Source organism: Petaurus breviceps, unplaced genomic scaffold (genome assembly GCF_028583685.1).
Source record: "Petaurus breviceps papuanus isolate PSGF00001 unplaced genomic scaffold, PetGlider_PUasm1.0 688, whole genome shotgun sequence".
NCBI classification, from domain to species: domain Eukaryota; kingdom Metazoa; phylum Chordata; class Mammalia; order Diprotodontia; family Petauridae; genus Petaurus; species Petaurus breviceps.
The window spans coordinates 27294287-27305896 of record NW_027186457.1 but is presented as its reverse complement, the minus strand read 5'-3'; the positions used below and the strand labels follow the sequence as shown (position 1 = coordinate 27305896).

Here is an 11610-nt window from a genome sequence, read left to right as displayed (position 1 = left end):
CCTTCCTCCCTCCCTCCCTCCTTCCCTCCCTCCCTCTCTCCCTCCCTTCCTTCCTTTCTTTCCTTCCTTCTTCCTCCTTTCCTTTCACCCTCATTCTCTCCTTTCTTTTTTTCTTACCTCCTTTTCTTCCCTTCCTCCTTCCTTTTTTCCTTTCTTTCCTTTTCTCTCCCTATTTTCCTCTCTCCCTTGTCCCTTCCTCCCTTTTTCCCGTTAGGTTTGGGTGGGACTTGAAACTGCCTTCAAATAATTTAGAAGCTGTCATGTGGAAGAGGCATTAGGCTTGTTCTACTTGTCTCCAGAAGGTAAAACCAGGAGCAAACAGGTGATGTTACAAAGAAGCAAATTGAGTCCTTTCAGGAAAAACTTGGTAACTTCAGCTCCTCTCCAATGGAATAGGGCTGTCTCAGGAAGACCTCCCTGCCCATACTGGCTTTGGGACCATGGACAGTTCACTTACCTTCTTTATGCCCTGAAAAACTTTTAAAAAGTACAATGTATTGGGTTACATTTTCTGTTTTGACATGTAGACATGTAGATAAATATATACTTTGACATCAGTATAGACAAAATAATCATATGCATAGTATAAGTGGAAAATAATGAAATCTAAGGTAGTTACATACAGTTAGGAAGGGATAACACAAGAAATTGGGGAAAGGGGGGGATCAGGAAAGGCTTTGTATAGAAAGTGATGTTTGAGCTGTGCCTTGAAAGAAAGCCGTGAGAGATTCTTTGAGGACAAATTGAGGAGGAAGTGCATTCCGCTGGAAAATGTGGAGATGGGAGATGGAAGATGGAGTTTCATGTGTGAGAAACAGAGGCAAAAACTAGTTTGGCTGGATCATAGATTGCAGGAAGAAGAATGACGCATAATGAGGATAGAAAGATGGGTTGTTGTCCATTAGTCTTAAAAGTCAAATAAGAGTTTAACTTTGATCCTAGAGACAATAGGAAGTCACTAGGGATTATTGGGTAGGGGATTGACATGGCCATATGTGGAGGGTGGACTGGAAGTAGAGACTTGAAGGTGGAAGACCAGTTAGAAGGCCACTGAAATATATAAATAGGAGACGATGAGGACCTAGAATCAATTGCTAGCCATGTGAGTAGAGAGAAGAGTTTATCTATGTGGGAGATATTGTAGACATAGACATGACAAGGTTTTACAACTGAGTGTGTATAGGTGTGGCGAGGGGTAGGAAAGAACTGAAGATAATGCTGAGATTATAAACCCCAGGAAATTGGAAGGATAGTGGTACTTTGTGATGTAGGAATCTTACTTGAGCCAACATGAATTTTTGATGCAGAGCTAGAAGATGTCAGGAAATTTGTCTTTAAAAATTTTTTCATCTGTATCTACTTTAATATTGCCTCAAGTTTCTTTTGTATGACTCCCCTTGCCCTCCCACAGAGCAATTCTGTATAACAAAGAAGAAATCTCTATCTTCATATGAAATATGCCTTTTTCTCTGATTGTTCAGTAGTTTTAGATTGGGTTGGGGCATATTCTTGCTGAATTCTATGTTCACTTCAGGGCTTTTGTGTCACTCACTGCAAATCATTGGTCCTCCTGCCCTGCTGAAAACCATAATGGTCAAAGGCTTTCCTAATCCATTTTGCTGGATTTATTACATACACTATGGCCCATCAGCCCATTGCTTAATCAATTTTTCTCTAATGGATTTCCCTTTAGAGATTGGCCTTCTTGAATAGGGACTTAAACTCTTCAAACCACAAGATGGAGCTGGTGTAAAGCAGACAGAAGAATGGAGGCAGGCAGAGTACCCAGTAGGCTGCTGAAATGTTTGATTTCTTCTGAAATGCCAGATGGCACCAACAAGTCTCCTTCAGGTTTTTAATAGTTGACTTAGGTCAAATCCCACCTTCTGCAATAGATTTTACCTAGTTCTCTCCACTGCCAGTGCCTTCCATCTGAAATCCCTTTCCATTTGTACTGTATATACCTTATACGTACATAAGTATTTCCATGCTGTCTTTGTATGTTCTTTGATGGAAGGGACTGTGTTTTTTTGTTGTTTTTCTTTGTGTCCCCAGTACTTAGCACAGTGCTCGATATACAGTAAGTACTTAATAAATGCTTATTGATGGCAATAATTACACCTATACCCTTTCTTTGTGACTTGCTAGACTTGTAGCTGGCTGTAGATGAAAAGTGATGTGGAACAAAAAAGCAGGAAACTTAGATTCAGAAGGATCTGGGTCCAGGATCTGGTGATTTCACTTCTTAGCTGAGAGACTCCAGGCAAGACACTTAACTTCTGCTTTACTTATCTATAAAATGGGATAATAACGAAATAACTTTGCTCATAGTTGTTATAAAGACCAAGCAAAATAATGTACATAAAGAGCTTTATAGCATTAAAATGTTGTAGGTGACCTACTGTGTGCCTTGTCTGCTCTACTGAATTGAGAGTTGAGCATTTCGAAAAGCTTCACTGATCCTTTGGGTCCTGATGGTCTTTGTGGCAGAAAGCACGCTGGGGTCAAATGTCATGAAAATGAACATGGCAGGGCACTCACAGCTTTCCATTTCCATTCCATGGGCCAAGCACTGTGCTAAAGAGATGCAATACAAAAGCAGAAACAATTGTTGCCCTCGAGCTTACATTCTAATAGGAAGAGAATGGGGGGCCATTGGCTAGATAAGAAAATTTTGGTCCAGAACATTATAGGGATGTCATTGAGAGTGGATTCATTAGGGGATTAGATTAACATACCCTTTCCAGGAGCAGTGGCAGAGATGATTCCATGAGTGTGTGTGTGTGTGTGTGTGTGTGTGTGTGTGTGTGGATTCAACTGGTGAGCAGTTGGCCAGGAAGTAGGGAGTGAAACAAAGCATAGCTTGGTATTGCCTGAAAGAGTGGGTTGGTGGAAGCAATCAGTAATCAGAAAGACTCAAAGAAAACACCAAGGTTACAAACCTTGGAGGCAGATAGACTGTGATCTGTTGTGATTAAAAGAGCTCTTTCAGCACCATGGCCAGCATTTCGAATGGGGCTCGGTGGGGTCTGATTTGGTCCTGGTGCAACAGGTGGGACCAAGTCACTCTCTACTGAGCAGAAATGTTGGGATGTGGGTGAGGATACACAGTTACTGGGTATATTTAAGAGGAGGAAGAGGTATTTCAGGCCTGTTTGTTTAATTAGGTTAGCCCATTCTGATGTCTTTCTTCAGCCTGAATTTACTTTGCAAGAATAAGGCCTGTGTGGCTTTGGGTTGTAGAATGGGTACTAGTGCATTATTTGGGTTTCCATAAAAAGAAGATTCTTGGACATGTGTGTGCTTTTGTGTTTCTTCTCCAATGAAATGACTAGAAGAGAAATAACTGGGTGAGAGATTGTGAGTCTGTGTGTCATTCCCTCAGGTATGTAGGGTCTATGGTTGGGGGTGGGGAAGAGGTGGGAAAGGTTAGTAAAGGTAGAGATATACAACTACTTTATACCAAGACTGTGCTTGGGCGCCTAAGAATAACACTTCTACTGGCATACTGTAGAATCTAGCTCTCTTGTTGCCACAGTGGTAGTGAAATGTCCAGAACCTGAAAAGGTCCTCCAAGTTGAACTAGTAGTTATGCTTAAATGAGTCTTAACCACTGGCCATGGTGCTGAAGCATCTCTGCTACTCCAAGATGTCTCATAGAAGTGACCTCAAATGCCATACTTATTCAATTTTGAATCATACATTTTTATCCTGCCTAGCATAAAGATATACAATATTTATGTTAACATATTAGGCAGAGAATATTATAATTCAAATGAAATTTTATTAAATTTTACTTATTTAAGAGATTCCTAGGAGAGGAGCAGCCCAAACCGGATGGGGGGGGGGGGCGGGAAGGAGGAACTTTGGGACTTGGAGGGCACAGTTAGAGGCCAGGAGCTGAGAAGGCCTCAGGAGATAAGCTGTACAAGATGGGATGAGACTTTTCGCAGCTCAGAGTCAGGGGGATAGGGTCCAGTGCATTGCAATATACCAGAGAGAAGATTTATGGGGCAGCACAATCCTCTTACTGCCTGTTGTGAGTGCCATAATTATTAATCTGGTTTTAATTGTGTAATTGGCAGAGCTGTTCCAGGTAAGTCAATAGAATTGCTGTAAGTCAAGGACTTGCCCGAATTCCCAACAGTAGGAGACAGAGAAACTCATTCATCACTTCTAGTTTCTTTCATCAGGATGCTGTGTTTTCTTTACATGGATGGTTTCTGAATTACTGTGATTTTTTTCATATTGGGGGGTATTTGTGACTTTTTTGGCTGGGGAGGCTAGTGACTGGTGAAGAATAATTGCTGCTTGCTAGCAGAACAAAGAATTGAGAAGAGCTTAGCTAGGGCTCAGCTTTACAGACTGCTCTTCATGGAATATGAGTGAAGAATACTCTGAAAAGAGCAAGAACTCGGGTCCTCTAATTAGAGAGCCTCTCATAGACAGCAAGGAAAGATGGCATTTATTTTATGAAATTCTTCATTGGAGGGAATTCTCGGTACTAGATCAGAAAAGTGCTGTCAGTATGGACTATGTGCATGATCATAGGAAAGTTCTCCTTGGGAGCACCCCTTTCTGTGATGACATTTGTTATGATGGGATTTTGTATGTGCTCCCTGAACAAAGGCCTGCTGCTTATGGCTGGAGAACACCTTTTACTTTCAGAGATGATGGTTTTCTGTTTTTTTCTGGAGAGTAGGGGGAAAGGTAACAGAGGAAGGTCCTGCACAAGGGCCCATTCATTGTCATTTTGCACTCATTTTGGGGGCAGCTTTTTAAGTTTCTTATAAGCAACAAGAAAAGGGGGGAAAGATACAAAGTGAAGCATTCAAGTCTGGCCTTTCAGGGCTTCTGCCATTTGCAAAATGTGTTTCTCTGTTGCACTTAATGTAAGCTTTTTTTTTTTTTTAAAGAAGGCACTGATTACTAATGCATTTAAAATGTGATTAGGTTGTGATTAGTCAGAACCCCTTCTATGTTATTCTAGTCACATCTCTGCACTGGTTGTAAACCTTCTTGGTTAAAAGGAAGACTTTTCCAGTAACGAAGGGGAATGCAGAATTCCTTTGCATAATATAGGAGCCTGCTTTCAATAGATACCAGAGATGCAGCTTTCAGGGAGATTGATAGTGGTGGGGGAGGTCAGTTTTGTAATGATGCCAGACCCTGATTCTTATTTGCAGAAAGGGGGAGGGGGAGAAGCACCTGACCCTTCCATTATTATAGTACTAGCCTAATTCCTCCTGGCCTCTCATGTGGGAAAAGGGCATTTAAAATTCAAAACTGGGAATATGACATTTTTCAGTGTTTAGAGTCAGTTTTACTGGGTCCATCCTGTGAATTTATGATTGATCTTTCAATGCTGAGAAAAAGAAAAAGATGCTCTGATGGCTTTTTGATCTCTCATTGTGGGGAGTAACTCCAGTGGTGTAGATTACAATCTATCCATGACTCTCATCCTATTCAGTTCTTGTCCATGGTCTCCCACAAATCACCCACAAGGGGTCCACCATGAATACTGTGGCCTTTTCTCCAAATGTTTTTTCACTGTATGGATATCAGGGCTGCACCTAGGCTGTCCATGACTTACCTCTTGCTTTTGCTATATAACTGGTCCATATTTTTTTTTCTGGTTGTATGTTTGATCACATCATTTATACCACTTGTTCTGAGTAATTAATTACTCACTAGTAATATGCTGCGTGTTACTCAGTACACACATTGCCTTTTGAGTGACTAATAGCTTTAATTCCTCAGACATTATATTATTCTGTTACTTGTAGAATAGCATTTTTGGAGGAATGTTGTCTACTATTATTACATATTACTTATTACATAATATTTATATGTAATATTTATTATATTGCTATTACTATCTTATTACATAAACTAAATGATCAATATCTTTTATGTTTACATCATTTATATTTCCTAATATAACCCTCTCTGATATTCCTCTCAGAGGCTCATCTTTTAAAACAGAATAAAAAAGAGTTCAGCAAAACTAACCAAAGCATCAACTAAACCAGATGTTGTCAGTTCATTAGATTGTGAGTTCCTTGAGGGCAGGGACTGCCTTTTGTCTTTTTTTTTTATCCCCAGTGCTGAGCACAGTGCCAGTACAAGGCAGGCACTCGATAAGTACTTATTGACTAATTGGCTCTTCCATACCTAGGGTACTCCATGTCACCAAAGAAAGAAGGGAGGTTCCTTTTCATGTCTCTTCTTTGGGACCAGATTTGTTCATTATATTTCCATAGAACTGAGTCTGATTTTTGTTGTTGATCTTTTTGTTTACATTGCTGTATATATTGATTATCTGGTTTTACTTCACTTTGCATCAACTCATGTAAGTCTTTTCATACTTCTCTATAATTGTCATTTCATCATATTTTTTGCAGATCTTCTTACATTTAAAAAACACTTAACCATTTCTGATATTCTTGAGTTTTAAGTGGATATTCAGTGATTTATAATATTGGTGAAGAGGATTGTCTAAGCTCAGGGTGGCAGTCTTGAGTTTCTGTACTCTAAGCTTTCGGCATCTGGCCATAAAATAGTAATACCCTGGACAGGTCTTGAAAACATGGGTCCCCATTGTCTTAAAAAAAAGTTGAAATAGTGAAGTATTTAATGGAGAGGTATGCTTGAGAATCTAGACTAAGCTTCTAGGACACCTAATAGACAAAGGAAGAGTGGTATAGTGGATGGAGAGCTGATTGTGGAGTCAGAGGGACCTGTATTCAATTTCATGACCCTGAGAAAATCATTTATCTGCTCAGTATATCAGGTAACTTTTCAAGGCTGTACGTTATAGAAAAGTGGTAGATCTGCACAAGCATAGGGGGAATCACTGGGAGTTCCCTATACCAGTGAAATTACAGGGCTGAAAAAATCACACTAAGGTGTGACTGATTGGCAGCTGCTTAAGGGCCTCTGGAGTATTCCACATTTTTAGAGAAGGATCCTTGGTAACCCAATTGAATCTTTCTTTGGTGGAATTTTAGGAAGTAAAACACAAAGCAAAGTGAAAAATAACTCAATGTGAAGGAAGACGCTTTTGAACAAGGGCCAACATATCACAGCAGAACTGTTCTTCCTGATAGTCTGCTCTACCATTCCTGTTTTTTTGATGGCTTCCTCCACTTAGAAGCCCAAATCTCTAACATTCTAAGAGAGGGAGGGAGGGAGGAGAGAGAGGAGAAAGAGGAGAGGAAATTCTGCCATGGTCCAGGAGAGCTGGCATAGCCATTTGTAAGTAGGATCATTTGTAAGCCAGGGATTTAAAAGTTGGGGCTGTTTTGTTTTGTTTATGTGCCAGCTACAGGGTGTCCCAAAAGACTCAGTGTAGTTTTGAGTTTTAATGGTTATTTTTAAAACTAAAACTATTTCTAGAACAATTTTTAAGCTTTAATAGCTTAAAACTACACTAAGGTTTTTGGGACACCCTGTCCAAGTGGGAAAGATTAACAGAATAGAGATTTCTGTTTTAAGTGAAGAATAGCCCTGTCAAAAGAAATCAGTCACAGTTTATACCCTTGGCTTTTTTTTTCTTCCCCCACCTGGATCTGTGCTTTTATTGGTATAGTGAATTCCCAGTGTGAAAACTCCCCAGTTACTGATCTGCACCTTATGGTCTTAGTGAGGTGTGAGGGCCACTAAGAGATAAGTTGACTTGCCCAGGATCACATAGCCAGTATGTGTCATATGTGGGGCTTGAAAAAGGTCTTGAGTCTTAGTCTCTCTTTCTATCTGCTGTGCCATCTTGCATCTCTGGCTTGAAATATACTAATTTAGAGTGAAAATCTAGATGGGGGATAGGGAACAGGGCACCCTCAGCTCTGTGTGTGTGTGTGTGTGTGTGTGTGTGTGTGTGTGTGTGTGGTGATATGGCTTTCCTGATTGATTTGTTTTGATTTCCTTTTTGGGCACAGAGGTACATTAAGATCTCTGGCGCCTGTGAAAGTCTTGGAAATGAGCTGAGCTACAGTCTTCTTATTGGGGCTGTCTTCTAGCAGGGGGTCTTGAATAATGCATTTGATGGTTGCTGGTATTGATAAACATTGTTAATTTTAATTATACGACTTAGATTTATGCCAAGGAAACATTTTCCTTTTAATTAGTTTGCTTTTATGATTGTCTGAGTGTGCCTGAGGTTCTGAACCAGAAGGGGAGAAAATGCATCTCAGACTCCCTATGTCATGCTTGATGTGCAATGGTGAGTCTTTTCTGGCTTGACTGGCCTTGGGGCTTGTCTGCCTGGCATCTTAGGTGATATTTGGCTGATATAACCAGCCATAGTTAGGTGCTTTGCCCCAGAAATGCTGACCCTTTACCATGTTCCACAGCTAACATGTAATAATTTTTTTTTTTTTGGAGGGGAGAGGGCAGGGAAATTAGGGCTAAGTGATTGGCCCAAGGTCACACAGCTAGTAAGTGTTAAATGTCTGAGGCCAGATTTGAATTCAGGTCCTCGTGACTACAGGGCTGGTGCTCTATTCACTGTGCCACCTAGCCACCCCACACATGCAGTCTTCTGAAGGAGGCCTTTCTTTGTTGCCCAGCTATCGGTGCCTGCTCACACAAGATTGCCTTGTGTCTGTTTTGTCTGAAACTTGTATATAACTTATGTAAAGTTGTATATACACTATGTAAAGCACTACATTAGCCATTCTGGGGGATATAGAAGTACAGTCCAAGACTAAATGAAATCTAATAAAGTAGCTATACATCTCTTTACTTTGTTACAGTGTAAGTTCCCTGAAGGTAGGGGTTATTTCACTTTTTTTTTGGTATCACAGGTTTCCACCTCTTTCCCTTTCCCTCCCTTGATCTCTCTATCTTTGTCTCTCTCTGTCTCTATCTCTCTGTCTCTGTATGTGTTTCCATCTCTCTCCCTTCCTTTCCCTTTAGAGGCAGCTTGCCACAGGGTATATGTGTATACATATTTGCCTATGCAGATATTACTTTTAGTTTGAGCTGTGTCTTGGTAGTTAATGCCACATGTATTTCAATTCAGGCACTGTTGAATTCAGAATCATTTGGGTTGATTTTTTTGGTCTGTTTTGTGAGTGTGGTAGGTCAAATCTGTGGCTCTTTAAGAATTGTACCATCATTACCCTAATTTAAAAAAAAAAGGAAATTGAGGCTGTGAGAGATGAGGTGGCTTGTACAAAGTGCCTAAGTGGACTTTGAAAGCAGATCTAACTCTGACTCCAGAGTGCTGTCCAATATGCTAAGGAGAGTGGCCTGGTGGTGGTGGTGGGGGAATGCTGAGTGTCTGTAGACACCCATGTGAAGTATTTCGTAGTTTGCTGAAAGACGTAGCTATGTTAGTCCTTCAATTATATTTATCCCCTCCCACCCCCCCACTCACCCCTTCACCTTTTTTTACAGGATATGAGCTATTTGGGTTCATCAGCCACATGGGACCGTCCACCATGAGCGGCCATTATGTTTGTCACATCAAAAAGGAAGGCAGGTGAGTCCATCTTGGAAAAGAAAAAAAGAGCTTAGCTGTTAGAAAATCGTTCTTGGCTCAGTCAAATAGCATCCACTCTTGGGCACTACTGGTTGTTTCGTGATGATGGATTTTTAGCAGCTTTTCTTCTCCACGAGGTTCTTCTGTGATGCTTAATAATAATGTTGGTGATGATAATACTTATATAACTTTTTAAGGTTTTCAAAGTGCTCTATATAAATTCTCTCAACCTTCTGAGGTAGGCATTATTATCTGTTTTACAGATGAGGCAGACAGTGACTAAGTGACTTACTCAGGATCACACAGTTAAGTGCCTGAAACAGGATTTGAAGTCAGATCTTTTCAACTCATCAGGGCATTAAAAGGGGTCTAGAATCTCCAAGGTTTTTCCTGTAGAGCACCAGGTCTGGTGGGTTCTCCCAAGCTGGTCAGTCATCCAGGAAGGCCCTATGGAAGGCATCTCTAGAATCCAAGGACCAGCATGGCTAAATTTGAAGATCCTTATCATCACGTTGGCACTAGGATGGCATATTTTTTGGTCACTACAGCTGTGTAAGACCAGCTTCCAAGAGCTAGAAGGGTTGTAAGTACCAGCTCAGATGGAATCGCACATAAAGCCTGTCTTACAAGGCCTTGCCTTGTGTATAACTAAATCTCCTCTGTGCTGTATCAAGCGACATTGGTGACTTGGGGCTGCTCTTTGCAAAGGCAAGACTGACAGCCTCTTTAGACTGATAGTGAGAATAGCTCCCATTTTCAAAGCACTATGAAGTTTGCCTCTGACACATACTTACTGTCTCTTAATCCTCCATAAGGATTTCATGAGTATTGGATTAGATGGCTGATGAGGTACCTCCAAAGCTTGAGAGTGATGATCTTTTAACCTGGGTTCAAATCCTGACTCTGATGTGAGACCCTGGCAAGTCCCCCTCAGTCCCCCAATTTCCCTAGACTTTAGTTTCTTACTCTATAGAATGAAGAGGCTGGACAAGGAAGCCTCTGAGGGCTCTTCCAGTTTTAAATCTGTGTTCAATTTCCATGTTACCTTGTGTCATGTAAATGTAGGCTATTATTATTATTATGTGAATAATAATTTTTTTTTGCTTTTTGGAGGGCAGTTGGGGTTAAGTGACTTGCCCAAGGTCACACGACTAGTTTTTGTGTCAAGTGTCTGAGATTGTATTTGAACTCAGGTCCTCGTGGACTCTAGGGCCAGTGCTCTATTCACTGCGTCACCCAGCCACCCTGTGTGAATAATAATTAATTCTGGAAGAAAAAAGTTCGCCTGATTTGAATCAATTGTAAATGCATTCATTGCTTCTATGTTTTCCTTGCAGATGGGTGATTTACAATGACCATAAAGTGTGTGCCTCAGAAAGGCCCCCCAAAGACCTGGGCTACATGTACTTTTACCACAGAATATCAAGCTAGGCCTCCGATATACTCCTTGCCCAGAAGATGCCATATGCCTTCATAATTTGCCAAAAAAATTTAAAAAAAAATTTAAAAAAAGAAGAAGAAAGACAAAGGAAAAAAGTTGGGACTGCCAAACACCCAGGAATCCATGTGGTATTTATAGTTTAATTAAAGAGCCCCTTGGCTTTTTAATGCCTTCTGGAGTAGTAGTCGGCAAATTTCTCTTCTATCATCCTAGACGACTGATTATTTTCTTTTGGTAAACATCCAAGGAAATGATGTTCAGAAGCTTCCGGATTGCCAATTGGGCGAGCTGCCCAAAAGCCAAAAAAAATGAAAGGGCTTTGCAGTGAGTTCCAAGCCCTCATTGGGCGTTGGGGGCCCAGAATGACCGTTAGAGAGCCTCACTGAAGCCAATTCATGTTTCCCACTGGCAGGGCCCTGCTGTATCCTAAGAAAGAGCTCCATATTACCTCATATGGAAAAAATAGAGGTGATCTCACATTGGCCTTAGATTTGACCCCACCCATCCCCACATAATCACAGATAATAAATTCTGATCTATCTGTGTGTAATATATTAGAAGATCTGCCATGAAAATATTTTAAATTTGAGTCAAACCAATATTCCTAACCTTATTGTGTGTGTGTGTGTGTGTGTGTGTGTGTGTGAGAGAGAGAGAGAGAGAGAGAGAGAGAGAGAGAGAGAGA

The 11610-nt window shown here is 40.7% G+C and overlaps 1 protein-coding gene across 1 annotated transcript in view; it reads left to right on the top strand.

Moving 5' to 3' along the window:
• USP13 (ubiquitin specific peptidase 13) overlaps nucleotides 1-11477 on the top strand; it is a 131489-nt gene extending 120012 nt beyond the window's left edge. Inside the window, exons 19-20 of the mRNA XM_069104415.1 lie at nucleotides 9400-9484; nucleotides 10822-11477. Coding sequence (XP_068960516.1) covers nucleotides 9400-9484; nucleotides 10822-10915 — 179 coding nt within the window. The 3' untranslated portion in view covers nucleotides 10916-11477. The remainder of the gene's footprint in view (nucleotides 1-9399; nucleotides 9485-10821) is intronic.
• The last annotated feature ends 133 nt before the right edge of the window (nucleotides 11478-11610 follow it).